Consider the following 25799-nt stretch of genomic DNA (forward strand, 5'->3'; position numbering starts at 1 on the left):
GAAGTCGGCGGGTGTGTTGCATAAAAAAAAATGGGATGTCAGGCTTCTTTATTGTGATTTTGTTGAGGCCTCGGTAGTCGATACATGGCCGGAGGCCTCCATATTTTTTGGACACAGAGAAGAACCCTGCGGTAGCCGGCGAGGTGGACGAATGGTACCATCATTGAGGGCTTTGGCTTGCGGTTGCGACTGCAGACACTGGCAAAGACAGAGAGTGCCCCACTCCAGGATGGAGTGACCAGGAGAGATGGGGTTTGTGGCTGGACAGCAATGGTCACTGCTTGCTGCGCTTCTGAAATTACGAGTCTCTTGTCAGCCGACTTATATGAGGCCCAAGTTAGAATCTCACCTTGCGCAACATTTGTCCTTACTATATTTTGGGTTGGTGTACAATGTCCCTTAAATTCATTTATACAATTTTTCGCTGTGTAACACCGCGCAACATCATGACATAATTTTTTTTTTGTAGTCCAATTCAGCCGAAGGTGCTTTATACTTAAATGCAGAGACCACATGTGTGATGTGACAACTAATCACCTTCATTTGCATATTACCCATTTGCATTATTTCATTGATTTTAGCCCATTTAGAGCATTTATGTTAAAACGTTACAATGTCACCTCTGTTTACAATGCTTCACAGTATTCATGCTCTAAATTTGCTTATGGAGCTTCATTGCATTAATGTGTATTCCTGTTACTGTTGTGTTGCTTCATAAAACCACATCCTCTTACACAAAGTGTTGCACACTTACTAAAGCCTTCAGTGTGATACTGTGAATATCAGCGGATGTTCAATAAATCCTGTAACTCAAACTGTGGATAGTGATGCCAAGTGTCTTCAGTAAATGGGAGATAAGTGTACTATATGTGTACATTGTTTTAGTTTATTTACTTTTGGTTAAGATTGTGACATTGTATAGTAGCATTCAGAGTTTTATTAAAAGAAAGTCTTTTTACAACTACACATATGGGTGTAGGACTCGACATTTGCCAAAATGTAGTAATGACCCTGATTCCTTGCGCTAGTCCATGATATGTAGAATGGCTCTGAATTGGTTGTTCAAGCTCTTTCCTTGCATTCCTAAAGAAATCCCAGTCTTTAGCATGGAACCATATGCACAAGCACTCCTCTGGAAATAACTCCTGGTCTGTATCCACACTGTGCAGTTTTACACCATTCTTCTTCATCAAAATTATTGCCACCAACACGGTTGTCAGATAACATCCAATCGTATTCCTTGCAGTCTACAGGCTTCGAGGTCTTCTCCTTTGGTGCTTCGCAGACCTACATAATGGTCAGAAATGTTCATGGGCAAGCAACCAAAACTTAGACAAAGAACCATAAATTCTGTGTCATATTAAGACAGACAGGCTGGATGACATGCTGTCTGTCAAAGTTGTGAACTGGAGGGGGAAGGGGGGTGAGGTGAGGGTGAGCAGAGCTGGTAGGTTAAGAGGGGAAGGGGGACGAACCTGCCATCATAAAATGCTAACTATTGCTTACACATATTGAGCCACAAATCAGACAAAAACTTTCTCTACGTTGACCGACAGTCATAAATCAATTAAAATTTTTTGACAAAGTCCATGGTAAAACTACTTTAACGTGCACAGAAAAAACACTCAAAAAAACTTGTCTATTTCCTAAATTAAATTCAATTGTTATAGTATAAAAATGGTTAATTTTATAGTGATTCAGCTGATAATTATGTATTTCTCTCTATTAATGAGAAGTGCATAAATCAGATTGGGAAAGTCAATAAAGAAAAAAACAGTGAATAATTACGTTTAACACACTGTGTCACTGAGGCCCGCAGCTCATCAGTTCATCACACCTGTAATTTTTGGACCTTGTGAGGAGAGGACACCAGAAAGCCACATGAATACAGAGAGTGTCCGGAGTGTCCAGGTCATGCCTCCCAACCACAGCAATAAACTACATATTTCAAAGCTATTTAAACTCAATTCTGGAGCTCAGACCTCACAGATCATAGAAGAAAGGCCACAGTTAAACCTGTAGTCCTGGGTCCCTCTCAAAGGTTCGGAGATCAGGCATATACATTATTGAAAAAATAGATTTTAAGAGAGCAGCCGCCTGCTGTGTCCCGGGGTCTTCGCCCCCTGCCGTCTCCCAGGATGCACTCAGTGCCCTTGAAGTGGCTGAGCTAGAGTATGCGAGCTGAGGTCACACTGAAAGCTGATTAGCTTCTGTTCCCAGCGCCACGGGGGAATAACAGAGATGGAGCCTTCACGCGCCACTCCGAGAGAGTATCATCTGAACCAATGAGCCATCGCTGAAAGCCGGCTAAATAGATAACAGCAGCGCCTGCGAGGAACGTCGCAGATCTGCAGATTAATCAGGCTGCGGGGATTCATTTCAGAAAGCATTTTTCATTACGGATTCATCCTGCTATGTAGGTTGCATAAAATTAAACTGAGGTGAGCTAAATCCACATATTTCACTCCCTGGTATTAATGGACTGTTTGAACATTAAAAAAAAAAAAAGTAATTAAAGGTTGCCTACTAATTTTCATAACTGCCCATTATGTGACACAAAACATATACACAGAAGCTTATGCAATAGCAGTGATTAATATTTGAGAGACTCCACAGGCCTGAAACCAGACCAGACAGCTTTGTTGTGTAAAATGCAGACCATGCCTTGGCTCAGGAGGCGAGGAAACTCACGTTCATCTACCCTGTGACTAAATGGATTTTACTGCACAATAAAGGAAATTGCATGTACCTCTGTGCTCATGGAACACAACTGGGGTAAACTTTCGTTAATAAACGCAAGATGACTATTAAAAGACTTTTAAAAGAAGTGTGCTCAAATACATATTTTTTGGGGAAAAAAAAAAAAAAAAAGTGTTTTTGAAATGCGTATTGACAGAAATGAGTCAATACTGTTTACACCAAAATGGTCTGACAACACAATAAATCAAAAAATTTTCCTCAAAACCTTATTACGGTTACATTATTTGCGCCACTGTTCCTCCTGAAAGTGAAAAGTGAAGTGATTGTCATTGTGAAGCACAGTACATGGTTCACACAACAAAATGAGTCCTCTGCTTTGAACCATCACCCTTGGTGAGCAGAGGGCGGCCATGACAGGTGCCCGGGGAGCAGTGTGTGGGGAAGGTGCTTTGGTGGTTCGGCATTTGAACCTGTATAGCACATAACCCCGCCTACAATTAGCTCACTGCAAATGACCATGGCTCCACCCAATTTACAATGTTGCCAGAATATATGGTCTGCTCCCCTTTGTACCCAGTCACAGGTAGGACCAACTATCTATACCTGTTGATATAAGGGGTTAGAATTTATTTAATTCTCAATCATAATTAAAAGCTATTTCTATTTTACAGGAACTGGTCAGACACCTTACTAGCATCTTTGCTGTTTCTAATTCAATACCATTATTTTACATCCCTTAAAACAATAAATGGGGGCTCAGTTCAAGTGATGTCTAATTGCTGGTAAAGGCACTACTGAACTGAATGCAGAGACATTTTGATTTTGCCAATTTCAAAGTAATTGCCACTGCCAAGGATTTTACACACAACGAATGGATTAATTAAATCCTGTTGGCAGGAAATGCTAATGACGCAGTCACATGCCACTTCCCTGCACAGAGTGTGATGTTGCAAAGGCACCAAACTCCTGTTCCCATTACATAACATGCAAAGAAAGGGCCACAGAACTGGAATAGAAAGATGTCTAAATTCAACTTTATTTTACAAACTCAGTTTTGACATAATCAGCATGGGAGTCGTACATTATAAATAGAATCATTTCACCACCGGACCAGGGGCTCTTCAGTTGTCATTATAATTGCACTTCAAAACATCCAGCCCACTTCGAACAAAAAAAAAAAAAAAAAAAAACACACACACACACAAAAAAAAATTAAAAGAGAAAAATTAAATCCCAAATATATAATTGCACAAAAAAAGGTTTTCCACACATTTTCTTTCTAAAGTAAATTGTAGCTGAGCTGAATTTTTATTCAGTAGACATAATGCTGTAACACACACACACACACACACTCTCTCGTTGCCAGTTGTACCTAAAGCACTCCATGCACTTCACTCATCTTGGGTCTTAGACATTTCCGTTAATGATAAAATCTGGTTTGTAATTTAGAGAAAAAAAATATTCAAAACAGTGGAAACCATAAAGATAAATAATTAATTAAAATAAATCAGCAGCTTCACTAATTATCGCAACCTAACAAACAGCTTATAGAAACATTCAAGTTTTCAAGTTATAAATAACATTTCTCCCTTCCTCTACACAGATAATCTTCATTAGTCGATACTCTGACAGCAGTGCAATTGTCTGTAATCTGTATTATATCACTAGTTCTGTTCAATAAATCTGCTGCAGCATACAGATCAAACTATTTTGAGGCAACATGCCACTGATTTTTTTTTTGTAATGTTTAATGCATTTTGCAACAAAATCGTCTCACTGAATTCAGGCCACTATGGGCAAACTGCTCAATTAAACAACAAATTACACACAGCCGTACAGAACTGTGAGGAGAATACTTTTTGGCAGGATCTTTACCTCCAGTCGTTCCCAAAAAGAGCCCTTTTTCCAGAAAAATGAAATCCACAAGATCCAAAAACATAATGATCCCATTTCAGAAGCGAATGTTCTCCCAAGCTCTCATCTGAAGACCGGCAGCTGGAAAGGAGCAGGCTGCTGCTCCAGAAGCCGAGGAACGCCCATGCCCTCGTACCCACGTCCCAGCATGCACTCCTTGATGCAGGGCGGGTGGATCTCGCTGATGAGGCTCTCCAGCGACTGCAGGCTACTGCTGAGGACCGATGCCTGGCACAGAGACGTCCTGCCGGGCAGGCAACACAACTCCATGGCTGCCGCCGCCGGGTACAGCTGGGGGTGTGGGTGGTGGAGGGCGTGGCCGACGGAGGATGCGGCTGGCAGCTCCAGCGGTTTGTAACAGTCGCTGTTGGGAGTGGCCGGCACGCTGTTCCAGTGGGGTGCAAAGAACTGGCCCACCGAGAACTCGCCCCGCACGGCGGCACAGTTCAACGGAGAGGAGCTGACCCTGTCTGACACGCCCCCGCTGAGGGGGTGGGGCCTGAAGGACAACTGAGGCCCGCAGGTTTCCGGAGACCTACTCACCACGGCCCCTCCCCCACTGCTGGCGCCATACATCCGCAGCGCCCCCTGCTGGGGGTGCCACAGCGTGTACTCCACACCATCCCTGCAAGCTCCAGTCACCCCGGCACTCTGGGTGGGCAAGACGGCCCCAGAATACGCCAGGCTGCTCTGCGGCAGTCCCGCGATGGCAAAACCTGAGTCTGAGGGCGCTCCTCGCTGAGAGGGGCTGGTCTGGGCCTCCATCATGGTCTGGCCCACCTGAGGGTGGGGGTGTCGCTCGGTGTGCCGGAGGTGGGCCTGAACCAGGGGCAAGCTCTGCCCCGCGGAGAGGGGAATGACAGACGTTGCCACAGCAGCGCCCGGCATCGCCGCTGCGCTGGGGACCTTGGGCGGCTTGCAGTGACCCATGCCGTAGACCTTCTGTCGCAGGCGCTGCGACAGCGTGCCGTTCATAGGCAGTGCATATGGCGCTACCGCCATTTGGGCGGGGGACAGCTTTGTCCGCTTCCCGTCGGAGCTCTTCACCACACCTCTGGTCGCGGCGGTCGTCCTGACGATGGCCAGCAGACCCTGATAGCCCGCGGTGTATGGCTGGGCGTAGTGGCTGTAGCGCTGTCCAGTAGTGTCCAAGCCATTAACAGTCCTGCTAATGTGTTTGTGTTGAGGTACCCTGATGTTGGTGGGGAAGATCTTGATTGATAGGGGATTGTCAGCAGTGCGCCGGGCATACGCATCAAGCTCGGCTGCGGTGGGATACCGCTGAGGACGCACAGACCTCATCTCACCTGCAGATAAGGGGAGACAAAAGAGAAGATTTAAAACCAGGACAGAAAGAACGCATGGGACTTTCTCATCTGAGTAGGAGATGCAAAAAGAGCTTGCAAAAAGATTACAGAGGAAAAAACCCATTCTGCTAGGTGCAATGTTCTACCCTTTTGTGTTTTTTGTGCCAACAACGCATCAGTGTGTTAGTACTGTTTTGAACATTAATTATACTGTTAATGCACTGACTATTTTCTGAAATGTAGAATCTACATGAGAATCTAATTGGGAAATAAAATGTGAATTGCACTTGAAATGATTATCGTGCTCTCCTTCTGAATTGTCTTCAGCATGCTGTAAAAAGTCGGATCAGCATGGCTACTCTGTGGAAACCATACTGTTCTTGGAACGTGAACAGAAGCAGGTCCAAATCATTTCGCAGTTTCTTTATCCTAATCACACTATTCAGTGCACATAAACGCTTCACACTATAATCCACATCACAAAGGTGAACACTATAAATAACATAACCATTCAGAATGAATGGAGGACATTATGAACATGTGCATTCATCAGCACTGCATACAGCACGGCGCTAAACCATTCCTCCAACACCCGCACCAAGCGATTAGTAATACCGCTCGCATGAAAATAAATTAAAAAATGACAAAAAAAAAAAAAAAAACAAGCAACCAGACAAGGCCCAGTAAGGGCTGAAACACATTGCACCATCCCGTCGCTCTTCTCCTGCAGTGGAAGTTCATCCCCAGACATTTGCATCTTTTTAAAAACTCATTTTGCGGAAGCAGGCACCTCAGGCAATGTTTGATCACTGCATTATGAAATTAATTCCCCCTTTTTTCACCACCAAATTGGATTACCCAGGGAAATGAGGGAGCGGAAGGGGGAAGGGGAAGGGTGGAAAAGCCAATTTAGCAGCGGAGGCTCGAGAGGGATTGGGTTATTGGCGTTTGGCTATGCTGCTTACACAAAGGGATGTGAATGTAAACAGGAGTTAGCACTGCCGAGCACGCAGAACAAAGGGATTATATTACAGAGATGATTCATTCTCTCTTTACGGCGCACAGTCGGATTCAGAACGCGCCTGCGTACCCTCTCCGCTTTTGTCACGAAGGGCATTTTTGATCACAGTAAAGGCTTGTTAAATACAGTTTTTTTTACACCCCTATAAACGCCCTTTTAACAACACTTTAAGCACAGAATAAGAAGCGTGAGCATGCAGGGGCAGCCGACAGCTCATTTGAGTTCAGCAAATTCTTATTATAGGGCAATTCCTGGGCTTCAGTTTAGCCTGAATAGCAGTAAAATGGCAATCGTGCACTTTTTTCCTCTCTTTTTAATTCAGAGGCATACGGGAAAGTGGAGGGACAAACCAAAATTGGATTTCAGAGACATTATTCAAGCAATTTCATGGCTGTTTAGTCTGCTGCAACAAAAGAAAGTTAGAGGGAAAAAAGTGCCATTTATGAGCAATAAATCAACTAGCTGATATTTCTACAAAGACCCCCCCCCCCAAAAAAAAAATAGAAAGAAAACTAGCTTTTATGGAATTTTTGGCACCGAAAGAACAGGGCTGAAATTAGCTGGGATTACTCTGTAGTCAGCAAAAATAGTTGTAACCTTCAGAATGGGCCGTGGGCAACATGCGGGGGGGGCTATCCGAACAAAATTCTTTTTGTTCAATACAAACCTCATTCCAACCGGAACTCTGCCTCGCTGTTCATGTTCGCGAGTGCGTTTCATTTCAGGCCCACAATGAGCCTCCGACTGTGAAAATGATTCAATCTACAAGATCCAGTGAATAAAGACTGTAAATTGGGTGTTTAAAAGAGCGGGATAGGCGGGGCGGGGTAGTTTCAGACAAGTCAGTGTGCAGATTGGCATGCGGAGTGTGCTGCTAAACAATTTGACACACAGAAAGAATATCAACACAGACATACTGAAACAGAACAGGCCTTCATGCTGTATGAACTTGAAATGGGTCTGGGAAAAATATTAATGTCAGCAAAATACCGAATACTAAATATTTCAGTAACATTGTGATATACACCATCATTCATAGTTGTCTACAGATACGTTTCAAATCTACTGAACATTATTACGAATGTTACAATAAACAATGGTAAACGGTGTAGAACACAGGGAATTTGAAGTGTGTGTTGGGGGGAACGTTTGACATGGGGTTAGCGTACCAGCAGAAAAGCAGAAAAGTCCACAAACCCCAGAAGGTAGAACATCAATCCAGGCCCCACGTTGCTCCAAAAGCACGATCATAATTACTGGTGCATCTGCCACAAACACCATAATTCACCACATGGCCATCAGCAGCGCAGGTGAGAACAGGACTTGCTTTTATCACCGTATCAAACATAAACCCCGTGCAAAGATAAAAGAGGCCTGCCCAACAGACGTTGCCTAAGCGGATGCTTTTCATTTCAATCAGCATCTCAAACTGGTTTTTAAAAGAGGTATTGTGCTGTTCGATGTACCATTGACAATTTAAAAAAAAAAAAAAAAAAAAAACCACACACACACACGCACGCACAAGCACACACGCACACACACATCCAGGGGAAAAAGGGCACTTTCTTACAGCAACAAATATGGAAACTAGACTGTGGATTTGGTAAATAACAGTAGTTACTAGTGGAAACTCAAAATAGTCAAACTCAGCAGATCATTTAGTGTAAGACTGAGCAGTCTCCTTGTTTTCATTTGACACTTTCTGCTGAGAAGTTAGCCTCGGGACCTCCAGATGATGTGCAGCGCGCGCGCACACACACACACACACACACACACACACACACACACAAAATCAGAAATCCTGTAAGCAGCTTTTTCTTTGGCTCAAAAACCTGGGGCGAAAAAAAAAAAAAAAAAGAAAAGTGGCCCCAAAGCCTCTTCCGAAGCATGTCTGTGACAGAAATAACAGGGAGGACGACCGACCTCTCCATCATGCTCAGAGCTCTCAACATGGCTCTTATCACACAGAGTGGCCCAGGAGGGAGGGGGGAGGGGCAGGGCACCATGGAGCAATTTTTGAAATGTCAATTAACTCTTGGCTAATTAAGCGCGTGAACAATCTGAAGCCAAATGAACTCTTAAATAGGCCAAGAACAAATGGGTGTGTTTTTTTTTTTTTTTTTTTTTTGTGGAATGGGGGAGGTTTCTGGAGGGGCGACAGGGGGTTGAATCACGGCACTCGCTCAGACTCACAGAGACGTACAGAGAGGAGCGTGGGGGGAGAAAAATAAAAAAAAAACCAGTAGAGAAGTAAAAAGGCTCTCACAGTGTGGTTGTCATTTCTCACTCCGGAGCCAATCCTTCCCCACATGGGAACACCACAACCACCTCAGCCTCGGTAAGGAGGCTAATCTTTTCCCCTGGTCACGCTTAAAGCGATCCCGTTTCGGATCAGAGCAGAGACCTCGCAGTGCGGAAGCTGTTCAAGCGAATCACTGATTAATGAGAAACCATACAGTTTTTTTTTTTTTAAAAGAAATGAAAAATGAAGAGCGAGTGAGAGACTAATTATTTCAACCAGTCAGATTCAGTCAGTCCAGCCTTTCATCAATTAACCATTATAACAACCAGCTGAATATGTCTTGGCTACTATGTTTATTACAGCGTCCCAACTTTCTGCAGAGCTACAATGTCTTACTTCCGTTCCGGAAAACATTAGTCAGTGGTTGTGGTTAAAGATGTTGATACACTGGGCAACTTTTTAAACAAATTTTTTGTCCTAGTGGTTTCGCAAGTTAGCTATGTGCATTACTGACCAACATAACCAAACCACATAGAGTTTTTGGGAAATTTGTCTTTGGGGAAATTTGTATAAGGAAATTCTTTAAATTCTGTCATTCAGGAAGATACACGCGCGAGACAAAGTCATAGCTAGCTAGCTAGGTAGCTAGCAAACTGCCTAATGTAATTATTACAGGTCTAATACATTTCAATGCAGCAGAACCATGGACGCTGATACACTAGCTCTTTTACGTGGTTATGATCAAAGCCATGCCAAGTGGTTGCGTTGTGTAGTTAAATCATAATTTATGCCCATCCCAAATATCCTAAACACCAAATGTGTACAGACAGAACTCCACAATTCAGTACAAAAAGCTAACACGCTTCAGCAATAATTTTCAAATGTCAGAAACAAGCCTCAGAATTTTCATGCTAAGTGCTTGTTACAGTTTACATAAAGCTAGGCTAGCAGTTGTGAGCACTTTGGGTAAATCCTTATGTTCGGTGCATTTTCAACATACTTTTAGCAATTAAAGTGCAGTAATTAGTACATTTGTTATACCATTACAGGGTAACAATATGATAGGATTGCCCTGACTTAATTAAATGTACCCTTAAATATAATGTACAAATATTCTCCATGCACCTTATTTGTCAAATCTTAATTAATATGATCTATTAAATAAGTGTAAACTCTTTGCAACAGTGCAATACTCTGTACTCTGATGACATTGGTGTTTCACAAGCCCCTAAAACCTGGGGTTTGTTGTCATAACAACTGCATGTGCCAACACTGCGGCCCCCGAGGGTCCCGGCATGGGGACTTCATGGTTATTCAGATATCTGATTGTAGCCATGGTCGTATTACAGAGCTGCCTGCAGGCTGAGCTTTCCCCCTAATTGATGAGGCGCAGTGTCCATGTGAAGGGGACAGATCTGGGACTGTGGACAGGGTCCAGACCTACATGCAGAAAATCAGCAAGGGGCTCATTTCCTATTCCTCAAGTTCTAATTAGTGATAAAGCCTATAGATTAAAACAAATAAATAAAAACCCACGGAGCAGAACAGTCTTCATGTTCATGCTTTCACATCTTCCCCCCTTCCTGCCTCTCTGCGTTGGTGCTCAGCTCTGCAGGAACGGAAGACCCTTCAGGGTGAACACTTACTTATCAGCGTAGAGGAGTCTGCGGCGAACTCCGCTTTACGCAAGTGTCACTTTCCATTCATCTGCGAGCTGCTCAGCTGGGCTGAAGGAAACACTCGTCTGAGAGCACAGGGGAAAACCGTTCCGGCTCCAGCCTCCATCGAGGACGCGCAGACCCATTAGTGCTCACCCATCTGTGAGGAACCAAACCTCATTTCCTCTCTCCTCAGCCCCACGAAAGGAAAGGTATAAATGGAAGACACGGGAATTGAATTTGTTCAATTAAAACTGGACCACATTCGATATTGAGGCCATTAAAAGGATTGCAATGGTGGCGCTTTGGTTGTTAGAAGAGAAGCTGGTATCAGATGCCAGCAGCTGAAAAGCCCAATTCCAAAATGAAATATTACATTTAACTGTTAACTGCGAACCACGAGACACTCTGCAGTAGAGCTGATATCAGTATTATCTGATTGTGTGCCGTCCTGAGGCCCGAGCTGGTAAACAGCAAAACCTCAGGCAAACCGGAGGAGAGAGATGCCCGAGGCGGCGCCGGCAGCAGGCAGCGTCCTTCTGGTCCAGCATTTAGCAGACAAGCGCTTCGCTGATCTCAAATTAATATTTAATAACGCAGAGACAATGAGGCCGAAGCCCAGGAGGGAACCTGCTGCTGCAGGCAGCGCACAAAACCGACGAGGCACTTTCAGGGTCCCGCGTCAGCAAAGCACAGAGCGTCAGATGGCGAAAGAAAATCTCTAATAGCGCGACGCGGCCTGCGTAGCAAACCTCAGTTACAAAACTCGAATTTGACCTTAGATGGTAGACTGTATACATAATTTGATGAGTTTAAACGTAGCCGTTTTTGAGTGGGTAACGTGTGTCCATTAGAGGCGTGAACCTTCACTGGTCTCACGATTCGATTACGATTAGCAGTGATGCATCCCAGCCATTTTCTACATGGTCACATGATGTTTCCAAATACCAGAGTTACGGTCTCGTGCGCCTGTGTGGACGCTCTGATTTGCTCCAGAGCAGAAAAACTTGTTACGTCCGCACTCACCTTGGAACAGTTCTATATACTGGTGGTTCTCCTTTAAATGCACACGGCACTGTGTTGTGGGCGGAGTTAATCGTCTGCCCCGGTCCTGATGCAGATCGACATCTCCACCAAGCAGAGGAACCGAGGTCCTTGTATTATTTCATTTTGTATTACATAAAAGCAGTAATGTTTGGTACGTGTGATGTCCAAATTGGTCACGTGAAAATACGTGCAGCGTAAAACTCCTACCCGGAGTGGCGCTGATCCCAGATCAGGCTGAAATTGAATTCCACGTCATCATGATATTATTGATTATGTTCTGCACTGCATCGATGCAAAATAGTCCACAAAATTATAAGATTAATTTTAACATCCCTAGTGTCCATAGCAGGAAGTTACATCAAAATACAGCCTAACCGTATACCAGATGTCTCGGCAATTCTACTAAAGTGGACTTTCTGTCACACCCATAAAGCCAGTGAAATACCAGGTATTTGTATGATGTGAGTGATTATAGGAAATTTGGGGATTTTCTGTATTCAGCTGTAGAATTTACATTAAAAACGCGCTCAGATAATATTTCAATAACACTATTTCATATTTTATCATGCAGTCCATCCAGGACCACAATTCTTTTTGGTGATTTATAAAATCGTAATTACTTTTTTGCACAGGGCACCAAACAGGCCAGGACCGGCCCTGGTCATTTCCATGTGCGCTGTCGGCAAACCGATCGGGCAAGTGGTACAGGTTGGGCACGGATGCCCACACAGCACCCAGCGAATCCCTCAGAGCTTGAAGACTTGTTTAAAGTTTATTTATTGGGACTGCAAAAATTTTAAAGACCTGAAAACTCTTTAAGGGTTACTAGTCATTTTAAAAGGTATTTAAGTCGAAACTTTTTTTGGAAACTCGAATTTAGGACTTTTTAAAGATCTGCGGACACCCTGCCGTGTGCTCCGTGCTCTCGCCCAAAATTAATTCCTTGTGCTGCAAATAGCACATTTTCTCGAGAAGCGAATATTTCTGTGGTTGGCCGGTATAATGAAAATTTCTCCCGTTGGCCACATATATTTAAAGGTGTGTTTTAGTGTGTGCCTCTCTCACACACACAGATTGAATTTTAAAACGACAGAGAACATAATGGTGCACTCTCACTGGATTCACAGAAAATGCTCTCATTAATTCTGATTGTAATCTGCCCTGACAATTCTTAATTTACATTCTGGGAATTTAGTGTTTATGAGACAATATGAGAGAAGATTCTAATAATTTACACACACAATCCCTTACATTTGCATTTTTTCCATCCATCCATATTTAACCAAATGCAGTAAATTAGATGATGCATATGGAAAGCACAGTCAAACATTTGGATGGCTAGGTTGTTTTCAAAGGGTTGTGTAACACTGCACCCCTATAACTTTACGTTTGACACCATTTATCCAATTTCTACCATAAATCTGAGGTGGCTCCCTATCGTTTTTTCTCCCCCCCCCCCCCCCCCCCCCCCCCCCCCCCCCCCCCCCCACCTTCCCCAGTTCTGCGGCAAGGCTTCCCTGAATCAGCTGAGAAGAATGTAAACTAGTGCAAGCCCAAATGCAGACAGACAAAATTGAGCTGAAGATTTGGGGATGAGATGCAAATTTGTGCACAACTTTTTTTTCTTTATTTAAAATCTGTCTCTTCAATACTGTTGTAATTAATTTATTTACTTGTTCCTTTTGATTGACTTAAATGTGGAATTATTGCTCATTATGAGGCTTTCATGATATTTAATGGCGGGTTTTGTTTTGTTCTGACTGGTTTATCAGCCTTTTGCTCTGGATTTCTGGTAAGTGCTACGGTCCTTCCATTAGAGTCTGTGTGCCTGTAACGTGACACTAGAATAAACCAAATCCCTGGCCACAGTGTCGGCACAGAGTGTTTATGGTTCGACGTGGTTCCTTTTACTGAGGAGGATCAAAGCCTGGGGTAAAATTTCACAGCTGGAGGAGCGGAGACTCCGTGATGGTGTGAAAAATGGCGGGTGTAAAACAGCAGACCACCACACCGGAAGCAGTGACTGACAACTGCCACACAAAGAAGCGATACAATCCTGGTAATAAATCCCTTTGATTTCCAATACTTAATTACAAAGATTACTGAGCCTCCCACTCCGGAACTTTCCGATTATGTTTATTTGATGTGTATTTAACTACAATTTCTACCATTTGAAAAATAAGTGGTGTAAAAAAAAAATTGTAATATAAACACATTTTCCTTGCCTTAAGGACACGTGAGATGACGTATTATAGAAGTAGAGAGCAGAAGCAGTCAAGCTCCATTCCGTCGTGGTAGAGGGCGTTTTTATCCCTTTGTTTTTTGGCAGCTTTTGAGGCTTGCACGGTAAACTTAATGAATGAACCAGATTATGAAGTTATGTATCTGTATGCAATTGTGCTTCTATGACAACAGCATTTATAAATACATTATTTGAAGGAAAGCACAACCTGTTTAGACTCAAGATTCGACTCATTATGATCTCTGCATCTCACACACCATTAATTTCTCTCCCCACCAAGCCTTGAGTTTTAGTTGCAGTCACCTCTTCATACTGACAGGCAGGTGAAATGTGTGACGTGAGAAGAGGGCAAAAGCCGCCCTGATGCCTGTGAATAAAATGAAGCACGGAGACGATGATCTGGACTATGTGCATGTGATGCTGGAGAACACAGCGGTGCTCTGCCTGCATTTTTACTAAATCCATCAGAACAATAAAACAAACAAAAAAAAATCAATTTCTGCCAAAAAGCATTGCCAGAATGCAGAGGCTTTTAGAAATCTCACGGCAGTCTGCCTGGACCCTTTATAGCAGCGAGTCTGTAAATGTTATGCGAGTAAAAGCAGAAATTCTTTACTGATATGCAGAACATTTTAAATCTATTTAAGTCTCATCATCTGTATTTGTTCAATAAATATGCAGTTAAATTTTTCCCCCCTTTTTTGATGAGGGGTCGGTCTTGTCTTGATCACTTCGTCGATGGTAACATGAAAGCATGTTGTAAGTCGCTCTGGATAAGGGCGTCTGCCAAATACCTTGAATGTAAATGTCTTTGTCTTTATTAATATTAGCAATTAACATTAGTTGTTGTGCTGAAATCAAAGCATCAAGCCAGGGACACATCCCTGCTGCTACACCCAGCCGTTAAATACTTATATAGTTATACTGTGCACATCTAACTGAGAATATTTAATGTTCAGGAATTAAATTATTTATATAGTAACAAACACTTGGTGATTTATTGCTCAATGAAATGCAATGTGACATGTATTTAATGTTGGATAAGGCCTCGCTTAATTTATTTTTGTAGCCGATACGTTCATAAATTCTTTGAAGAGTGTTCCATTGTGCTGACAATTTAATAAAATGTATCTGTTGGATCATAGCACTTGTGTTTGTACTGCTGTTTAAATGTGCTTATTATTGTGCTATTTACAGCACAGGTCCGGTTGTTGATCTATATGCCTGAAATTCCATTTCAGTGGTTCAAATAAATAAAAATTAACAGTCTAGTGTAAATTCTGCACACAGTATCAATGATTCTGTCGCATGGCTCTATCACACACTCACTTTTTTGGCTGATGGGCGGTGGAGCCTCCAGAATCTTCCCGGCACACACCAGGTGCTGGGGGGTGGGGTTCTGGCTCCTCTGCAGACAGGCCAACATGTCGAGTTCTGGAGACCTACCACCAGGCAACGGCACCAAGATCCTGGGAACAGGAAGGAGAGGAGATCAGCGAGTATCTCCCATAATAAACATCTTCAGTCCACTAACGCCGGACCCCGATGGCGGCCCGCTGACACGGGCCAGCAGTCAGACGTCTGTGGTTAAATGCTCCGCACTTTCTCCCGCCTGCTGGTCATGTTCTGAGAGGCTGTTTGGTTAAAAGCAAATCCAACTAGCAAAGAGCATTTCTCTGCTGAACACTGTGTCTTTGAGTGTTTGAGACAGGCAGTGAGAGAATATAAAAGTGTTCTATATTAAATATATATTTTTTCCTTCTTGGAGTTCAGTAGGAACGTGGTGTGCTGCTGACAGAGCTAATCAATCTCCCAGCATGCCATAAATCTGGTTTCTGCTTCCTGTGTGCCCACTGCACATAAAAGGGCTACAAAAGGCAGTTCTCAAACAATGGGAACACAAATGCAAATCCCTTCCTAAACATCGCATGGACACAGGGAGCATAAAACCCCACCAAACCCCATAAAACCAGTCTGTAACCAGGTTACCTATTACCTGTATGGTAAGGGTGGGGAGAAATGGTCCTGGAGTCACCTTCATTCCCAAGGTGCAGCTCACTGTGAAGTGACTCAAGGCAACCATTAAGGAAAATCTTATCAGCATTAAAAAGGCTTTTTAACAGCCAGCGACGTCTTAATGGCCGTTTTCATCTTTTGATATGCTCATGTTACATCATACCGATTATATAAAGGACATCAAAAATGTCAACAAAAGGGAGAGGGGATTTCAATACTGATTTCTCTGGTATCCTTTTTTTTTTTTTTTCTTTGAAGGGTGAGATATTGATGTGGTGGTGGTGGTGGGGCCTTTTTTTAATTATTTTTTTTTTTTTACTAAAAACTGATAACATAGCTGTGTTTGAGGAAGGTTCTTTTTTTACTATGAGGTTCAGGAACAGGTGCAGTGCTGAGGCAGAGGGGTGGTGAGAGTTTTCACTGGTGTTCAGGGTCTGGATGAATGCCCATGCAGCGAGAAATAAAATCCCCTCCTTCCCCTAGCATCGGCCATCCCACATCGAATCAGACCACAGGAAACCGGAGCTAAAAGCCTCTCTCCAGCTCAATTTTGTGGAAGGTACCAATTTCCAAACAACCCTTCCATCACCGAGCATTTGTCAGGAAGGATACAGAAGCTCGGAGGCAAGAATTAAGCAACAAAAAAAAATCTCCTGGGACAGACCCACACAACTTCAGCAGCAGGAAATGAAAGAAAATGATTCCCGCTGCCTGCTGAAGAAAAATGGTTGAGATTTTGTCTCTCAGGGAGGAAAAAAGCAGGTCTTTGTGTTGCTAGTGTTTTTTTTTTATTATTATTCTTCCCATGGAAAAATGGGGGTTGGGTGGAGGATGTATATGGAAATGGCTTTTGTGTCACGTAAAATCTCTGGGTAATCTCCTTGTAACCAATTCCCAGAAGACCTTTTCATGCTCGCCTTCAAGAATCAAACCTGCAGCTCAATGGAATGGGGGGGGGGGGGACCTCACATGTTGGCGTTCCGCTATATTCGCGGCAGGGTTTAAAAAAAAAAAAAAAAAAAAATTTAATTCTCCATCTCCCTGGAAGGAAGGGTGACCGGGTTTTGAGTGGCAAGGACGCTAAACCCTTGGCACGTTTCTGTGCCACAAGAGGGGCTGATAAGAGACCTTATCAGTCCCGGTGCCGAATCCAGCGGGCCTGGAGAGGAGATAAGAGATTCGAAAAACCATCACTGCTCTTTTGTCTGATAAGAGCCTTCTGGCTGACGGACGGCCTCCCCTCTAACAGGTATTTTCTAAATCTCCCAACCAATGGGTGCCGGGCTAAATGGGGGGTGTCTAATTGTCGAGCCATTGTCTGAGGCCAGTCTGGCGCTTATGGGTGTGTGTGGAGATAAAGAGGTCACATGCAATTCATGCCGAGCTGCAAGAAGTATTTACTGTATTACTCCAACTAAAACCGGAATTTTAAAATACATGTAAACACGTTAGTCGGACTGGAATTGCACTAAATTTCTGGCAGTCAAGCTGAACCTATTCACTCCGTGCACGCTTTGACCTGGAAGTGAACGATGCAGCGTAGCAGATGCCCTACGACAGCAAGGGATAACGTACGGCACGTACGAAGATGCTGCAAAGTTCAATTTCAACGCTTGACATGGCAGCAGCGTACCGCAAGCTACATTTCCTGACCTAATAAGCCAAATGGTGGGACATACACTGGTCAAATAAATCCCCTCCTGTGTGTCTGGATTCTAGGACAAGGACAGAAGTCTGATTAAATGGCCTGGTCCAGTTCTCAAACTTTTCACAATCAGTACCAACTCAGTTTGGCTCAAATCAGAATCAGAAAACTTTATTAATCCTGAAGGAAATAGCTGAAATGTTATCAGAAGTTCTGAGAGTAGCTATTGGGCTTGTCCGGGGTTTGAACCCGGGACCTCTCGCACCCGACGTGAGAATCATACCGGTAGGCTGACAAGCTATTAGCCACTTCAACAGGAAGTGCCATTATTAGAAAAACATATACTTACGGTCTGTACAGTGAGGATATTAAGAATCACCCCTACGCTGAATATAAAACACAGTGAACGATGTGAACATGAACCATCTAAGAAACTCCTGGCGGACCACTGGAGTTAGCTGGGTGCCAGCGATGAACATACCTCAGCAGAACCTAGTCATGCTACAACCACACTGTGCACGTAAACGTACTGACTGTAAATACTGTAAGTCTAATTTTAAACTGGATTCCCAGGCCCAAAGGAGAACAATAATCACTATTCCTCCCTTTAATTGGCCACTATTCCGTTAGAAGGTGCATCCAGGTCTGTAAAAATATGGTCCGACTTGATATGGAAGTGCACCTCACCAGCCCCCCGGTTACAGCCACAACAGCAGCATGATGCATTTGCTCTTTAGTGAAAGTGATTCAGCAACTGTCTGTGCATTAATCGCTTTAATAGGGGTGAGCTGCTCCCGCCACAGATTTAACCCCCCGCAGATACCAAATCCTTGGCCTCACAGTACGGCCCTCTGCAGTCCTGAGGAGAACAGCGGTCTGACTTGTTAAAGCGTGGAGGATTAGTTACCTGAAATGTATAAAAAATAAAAAAAAACCTCATAAAACCTCACAAACGAGGTTCTGTTCTAATTGCAGACTTCTAAATCTGAAGGAAACGGCCCCTGTAGCCTCGGCCTCTCTTATCCGCGGACAGCGCCGAGTGCATGGATAATGATGGGGCGCTGATGAAAACCTGCCTGAAAGCGACTCGGTCCTCGCCCGCCGGTTGGGTAGGATTAGCATTACAGTAGAGCGGCAGTGCGCTTTCTTTCCCTCTACCCCCGTGAGACGTCAGCGGACGGCTCCGAGGACCCCGCAAAAGCCAAGCACCGTCCACGACCTTCCCGACTGCGACAGGATAATGCCACGGCGCACCTACAGCAGGGGACAATTCCCAAAACTCACAGCACACGGATGCCAATATTGACTCATACCAAAATCTTTTTTTTTTTTTGCAATGTTTATATGTCTGCACACTGCTGCTTTGATCCTAATTTAAATCATATTCAGAGTAGAATAATTGGGTTCATTTCAGGGTGGTAGAAGACCCAGAAGACCCAGGTTCAAATCCCACTTACTACCATTGTGTCCCTGAGCAAGATACTTAACCCTGAGTTGCTCCAGGGGGGGGACTGTCCCTGTAACTACTGATTGTAAGTCTCTCTGGATAAGGGCGTCTGATAAATGCTGTAAATGTACATTTCCATAGGAGTCTCGAGTGCTTTAATATACAACATGCATTTAATATTCATTATTAATTTCTTTATTTTAGTGGTGGAAAAAAAAAAAAAAAAAAAAACATTAGTGCTTCGAGCGCAACCTCGGGCTGAGCTCCTGAGATGTCAACATTAAATGCAAGATGTCGGTTTCTGGGAGGAAGTGAAGAGGAACACGAAACCAGCTCACCACAGTCCTAGCGTGGCCTCAGTGGATGTGCTTTCTTCCTGTCAGGGGCAGCACACAGTGTGTCACACTGAATAGACTCCCCCTCTATGGAAATGGGATCCCCTTTCGAATAATGAAAAGATAACTGAGCCATTTCCCCCGTCGTGGCAAAGAGGGGCAGGGGAGGAATATCCCACACAATGATGCTGGCTTCATCGGCGAAGACGCCCTCATGCATCTTTAATGGAATCTATTAGTAGAGGATTAGGAGATAAGGGAGCGTCCCGTTAAAAAAAAAAAAAAAAAAAAGGGAACAGTTGAGCGTAATTGGTCTCGGAGGTTAGTGTGCGGCATGGAAAACTCCTCTTTAAAAAGGGCCTGGGCTTCAGGAGTGCCGAGGAGACGACTCCTTTTACACCTTGGACAAAGACAACAGTCAGGCAGCCAGGAGGTGACAGCTCAACTCGGCGCAAATCAAAAGAGCATCTCACGAGATCTGGGCAGCAATGGAGTTCAGTGCCCGGATGAAAGCCTCATTGTGAGAATAAATCTTCACACTGAAAATAACAAGCTCTAAGGTCACCTGGTAATGTTTTCAATGTTTTAGATAATTACGAATGGCAAAAATGCTGCATAATTAAAACTATGGCCGAGACAAGTCTCAAGACAGGCAGGGGCGCATAAAATATTTACTTGGGTTTTTCCTCCATTGCTCATTCAGGCAACTTTATTATATGCACAACTTCCGCCAAAGGGCTGATTCAGACGATGAGTCCAAAAACGGTGTGTCAGTCGAAGTGTATTCATCCGTTTGTGCATGACTACCACTATGCAGGAGCATCAAGGACAGAGACGCCACAAGCACAACCGTCTCCACGTGTCTCCATTTGAAAACAAGAGACTGTTGCGGTATTCATTTTAACATTATGGGGTTTATGGGGTTGGTCTGTGCTTGAAAAGATCCCAATTTCAGCCCTCCAGTGGGCTGTAATACTGCACTGAGATCAGTTTACTCAGTTGCTGGCCATAAAAAAAAGCCCTATAATAATTTAACCGGTCCTGAGTGGCTTTAAAGGTCCCCTAAACATTGTTCTTTGTGAGATAATTTAACATTAATACGAGTTCCCCTAGCCTGTCTATGGCCCTGCAGTGGCTAGAAATGCAGACAGGTGTAAAGCATGCGTTACACTGGAATACTCTGGATCTGGAATTTGCCCCCTTATGCAGACATAAGGAGAAAGGCTGCCTCCGCCCAATACAGACACTACTTCCTGGTTGATCCAAACATTGTGGTTTGTAGAATGGTGTAGACGTCATTTCCTTGAATGCCCGCATACTTCTATAGGCCGCGCTCCTCCTTGTCCCGCCTCTCTCCTCCACATTAACATTTAAAGTGGCACACAAAAAGGGCGCGTCCTGGGGAAATCTCATTGTGGGACTGGCTAAAAGTAGCTGGATTTTGGAAAGAGACTTCAGATACAGTATTAGGGGACCAAAAAGACCCATAAAGCGAAAACATTAAAATTCATAATAGGAGACCTTTAAAGCTCTTCCCCCATGGCGCCGTTTTAACTCAAACAGGTCAAACGGTCACAGATGGGCCCATAATGTACAACTGTCTCTAGCCAATGGATGTACAGATGGAGCGTTAAAGGGCCACGTCATTTACCAGCGCCACGGAGTTTAATAGTAAAATGCTAATTGGGACAATGTGCCTTGGTCAGTGCAGAAATAGGCTACAGGGCACAATACAGGCTATTCATGCCTCGGCCAAAGTCAAAGAAAGCGTGTTTACAGCCATGACAAAGATTGGGGCTAAAGGAAAGCTGGTGTTGAGTATTTGGAGAATTCACGCGACATACGATTCATAATGACACTATGTTGGGCAAGTCTGGGTTGCTTCTGCTGAACAGAAAGGGCTGCATTTATACACCAACGAAATGAAGGAAAGAAAATCCTTTTGGAAAAATAGTTAATCAATAGCCGCACTATTCATCCATCCATCCATCCATCCATCAATCAATCCTTTCGTCCATTTTCTAAACCTGCCTTCAGGGTTACAGGTTACCCACAGCCTCCCCCCAGCAATCTTCATGCACCAGGCAGGAACAACCTCTGGACAAGGCTCAATGCGCTGCACCCACACACCGGAGCCAATTTAGCATCCACAATCGTGGGAGGAATCCCACGCAAGGCTGAGGAAGAACATGCTGGATCCCAGGCCTCCAGCGGGAACACAGACACCCCCTCCAAAAAAGGAATGCAATGAGCTCCTACCGAATGTAACGGTCATAAATTTGATAAGAGCAAACTCTTTGCGGTATCACATTGCAGGGCATGAGGAGGATTAAAGATGAAAGGAGACCAGTTCAAACACAAATTAGAAATAAAAATGTAAAAAAATAAAAGAAAAAAAAAGAAACTGCCCCGTAAATCAAACCAGGGGCATTTGTTTTAGGGCAGCCGAGCCCCCAGCTGCCACCCTGGCGATATGGCAGGGCCCATTCATTATGCTTTTTAGGGTCACTGATTTCTTCAGGTCATTAAAACTGTTAATGAAACAGAGAGCCATGAAAGGGAGCGGCCAAATGTTTCCTGCGGGCTATTCACATGGGGAGACGCGCTTTTCAGTGCTTAACGGCCAGCTTGGCATGGAGCAGACCGGCGGGCCAGCTCGCCGGTGAGCGAACAGGCCCGGCTCGGCGGATTAATCCGAAGTGACCTCTACCTGCTGCCTCCCCGGCAGCCGAAAATATTTCTCTGGGCGCAATCAGGCGTCGTGTGTAATTAACCAAGGTGCCTTTCTTCAGGAAATCATCCAGCCTTCTGCAAGAGACGCCGCACCCCCCCCCCCCCATTCTTTCATGCCCTCTACCTCCCTAATTTAGCCTGCCACCTCATCCTGTAAAAAATAAAAAAGGACTAATTAGGCAGATTTCAAAAGATGGCAGCCGGCCCGTAATTACAGCCGGCGTCTTCGGGAGATGAGAGAGATCAGATGTGGAGGAGAAAACTGCTTAGCAACCAGGAGATTGACATTACAATGCAAGGTGACCAGGCATTCACATGGTTCAGCACGAAGGTCTCTCCAGCACACAAAACATACAAAGGCCTTACTCACTCAGAGCCTTTATCCTCCTCCTCCAAAAAAAAAAAAAAGATAAAGGCTCTAGCAGTCAAGCCAGACCAAGCACAGCACATAGGGAAAGGTCAGGGATGAGGAAAGGTCTCAAGCAGTTGAGGAAAAGCAGGAGGTTTGGACCGTCAGCACTGGGAGACTTGTGAAGAGGGAGCAGGTGGACCAGTTAAAGGAGAAGAAAAAAAAAAAAAAAAAGAGCGACAGAGCCAAACACCTTCTGATGGGGGGAAAAAAAACACCAAATCTGAGACTAGTTTGGAGTTTCAACGTTTCAATCAAAATCCAACCATCAAGGAAATTATACACATTTACTAAACTGGAAGAAAATGTGTGCAGTTACATAACCCGTGTTTTGCTACGGTGCATAAAATCCTGGACGCCTCTGCTTTTAAAATGTCAGCATTAATCCGAAGCGGTCCCTGGGGTCACGTGGAGGTGGCACAAGGTGCAGGGACGGGTTAAGAGTCTGCGTTTTCTGCAGACTTTGATCCACTAATGCATGCTTTTCCGATTTCACACGTCACTCCCCACGCCAAACCAAACCCATACGATACAGCAAGTTACTTTGTTAAACCGCACAGCCTCGTGCACGGCGATAAATTCCCAGCAGGTTGCCAAGATTAACTCATCAGTCCCATCTTGGTCTCATCTGCCTGCTACTGCTTGACCGTCCACAGAAAGATCCAGCAAGCTTCAGAGAATTGTGCAAGCAAAACATGTCCCAAAATGAAAGAAAGGATCGTTACAGATAGCGTTCCATACATGTTGACGTTAAACCATCGCCCTTTTAAAGCCTCAAGTGTAAAATCCTAGTCTCAAGACTTCATAAGGCCTTAAAATTTGAATTTTAAAATGCTATACTTTCAAGAGTCAGCAGAAGTCACAGTGCTGTTCAAAAATCCCACGCTGAATGATAAGACGACACGAGCCAGACATTGCTACTTATTGCGGCCTGCCATCATCATCATCATCATCATCATCATTTACAAGGACATTCAGGGCAAGCGGAGCGTGTTTATGTACCAAGTACACAAATGACATACAAATTAGACTGCCAGGCAAAAACAAGTTTTCAACGCAGCGGCAATTAAACCGCCGCCGCCGCTCGGGCGTGCAGATCGGTTTCAAATGAAGGCATAAAAATTGCAGGCAGCAGGCCCGCCCGGGCCGCAGCAAGCACTCATCCGGCCTGTTTACTTAATCCACGTTCAATCCGCCGCCCTCTGCCCTTCCCGACTTCTCATTTCGTCCAGCGAGACGAGCGCCCCGGGCAGCACACATCTCCGCCTCGGCGCCGGAACCGCCGTACAATCAATCAATGCAGTCCGAAAGGCCGAATTCAGCAGCGACATGGCAGGGCCTTTCCGGTTTTTAGCCCTAATCGTCATGTGGCCAGTATTACGGCTTATATGTTCAAGTAACGCTGTTTAACTTCCCTACGTATGGAAACGAGTGAGATACATTCTACTGGACGCTGCGAATAACCCCAATATTTATTCAATATTTAATCGTTATGTGAGTCAGAGAAGGTCAGAGGGCAAAAAAAAAAAAAAAAAAAAAAAATGCTCACAATTATTCAAACCATTCAACAACTGGCAAGACTGAACCAAAGCGACGTTCAAAGGAAACTGCATTCGTGCTCCTGGTGGCAGCGGGTCCTGAAATCAAAGGCGACCAGGAGCTGGAGCAGAAGGAGCCTCTGGTCACCCGACGCGGCTTGAGGAAAAGGTCGCAATAAAGAGAGAGAGAGAGAGAGAGAGAGAGAGAGAGGAAAAAAGAGAGAGAGAGAAAAAGAAAAACCCCCCCCCCCCCCTCCCCGCTGAAATTGTTTTTGGCTCCGCACACTGCGCGCATGAAAGGCCGCCGGATTTCCCACCACAAAGCGGGCAGGGGAGGAATTTCACACCTTCCCGCGATAAGCCCAGGGTCGGGAGGCCACGCTTTAAACTTCCCCGCCCGAGGTGCGACGGTTCGTCTGCCGCCCGCAACAGCGCCGGCGGCCCCGCGACGCACTTCAAAGCGCTTCCTGTCGCGCACAAGGCCGCTTTATTGCGTCGGTCCGAGGGCCACTCCGGTCACCTGACATGAAAGGGCGAAGACACGTGTCCTCCGTCCAGAGCCGGACCTTTTACAACGGGGACAGATGTCGTTTATCACAAGAAAAAGGACAAATCAAATGACGTGCCGAGGCTAATATTTACCACCCACCGAGGCTCGATCCCGTCAGCGGCGGCGCGGAGCCCGGATTTTTTTTTTTTTTTTTTTTTGCGGTGATGAAGGAAGTAGTCCAGTTTCGCCCAAACTCGCACTTCAGCCTCGATTCCCCCCCCCCGAGCGCAGTAATCCAGAGGCGGCCGTCCCCAAGGCGATATTCCCGACTAAAGGCGACCCCCCCCCTTCATCCTGCTCCGTTCGAGAACGCACCACGATCCTCCTGCGCACGGACGAGTCTGAAGTGTTGGAACACAACCACAAAATATCTACATAGACATTGTGAGAGTAGCTGGGGGTCCTACGGGGCTTCGGCTCTAGCCCATCACCTGCGGCAGTTCACGGGAGGGGGACGTTACCTTAGACGCGGGCTCCGCCGTAACTCGGTGTTTTGGTGCAGCTCATTCTGACGATCCGTCAATCCGCTCCTGCTCTGGCCGGTCCGGCAGAAGCCAGCAAGCAACCATCCCTCCCTGCCCGCAGCCCCGCGTTAAAGACGGAGCTCCCTCCGCGGAACACGCAAACATACATAAACCGGGAGAAATGATCAATAAATAAAAAAAAAAAAAAAAAAAGCGCAGTACGGAGGCAGTTACGAGCCCGACTCCGCCGCCCTACCGCGTCCTCCTCCCCGCACCGAGCCAGACTGGGTGCGCAGCGCACAACGGACCAGTGCGGATCCCCCCCAGGGCGCCGGCGGCCAATCGTCTTGGGGATTTTCAAACGCTCCGCCAATCAGCGTCGGGCGAGGGCGTGACCCGGTGACGTGGGCCCCTCTAATGTCTGGACCACGCTGACAATTCGCGGAAAAAACTTAAAGCGGCAGGTTGTAACGCGAGAGAGGATCTGAAGGAGAAAGGACCTTCCGGACGTTTCCGGAATTCATAAACCCT

The 25799-nt window shown here is 45.0% G+C and overlaps 1 protein-coding gene across 1 annotated transcript; it reads right to left on the bottom strand.

Annotated features, from left to right (window-relative positions):
* Positions 1 to 3898: 3898 nt before the first annotated feature.
* On the bottom strand, positions 3899 to 25449 carry LOC114790732 (protein FAM222A-like). The gene is made up of 3 exons (XM_028981030.1): positions 25266 to 25449; positions 15461 to 15600; positions 3899 to 5921 (listed from the first exon to the last, which is right to left on the bottom strand). Exons 2-3 carry the CDS (start codon positions 15555 to 15557, stop codon positions 4678 to 4680), a joined length of 1341 nt encoding a protein of 446 aa, XP_028836863.1. The 5' UTR covers positions 15558 to 15600; positions 25266 to 25449; the 3' UTR covers positions 3899 to 4677.
* Between the last annotated feature and the right edge of the window lie 350 nt (positions 25450 to 25799).

The sequence above is a fragment of the Denticeps clupeoides genome, chromosome 5 (assembly GCF_900700375.1).
Source record: "Denticeps clupeoides chromosome 5, fDenClu1.1, whole genome shotgun sequence".
NCBI lineage: Eukaryota > Metazoa > Chordata > Actinopteri > Clupeiformes > Denticipitidae > Denticeps > Denticeps clupeoides.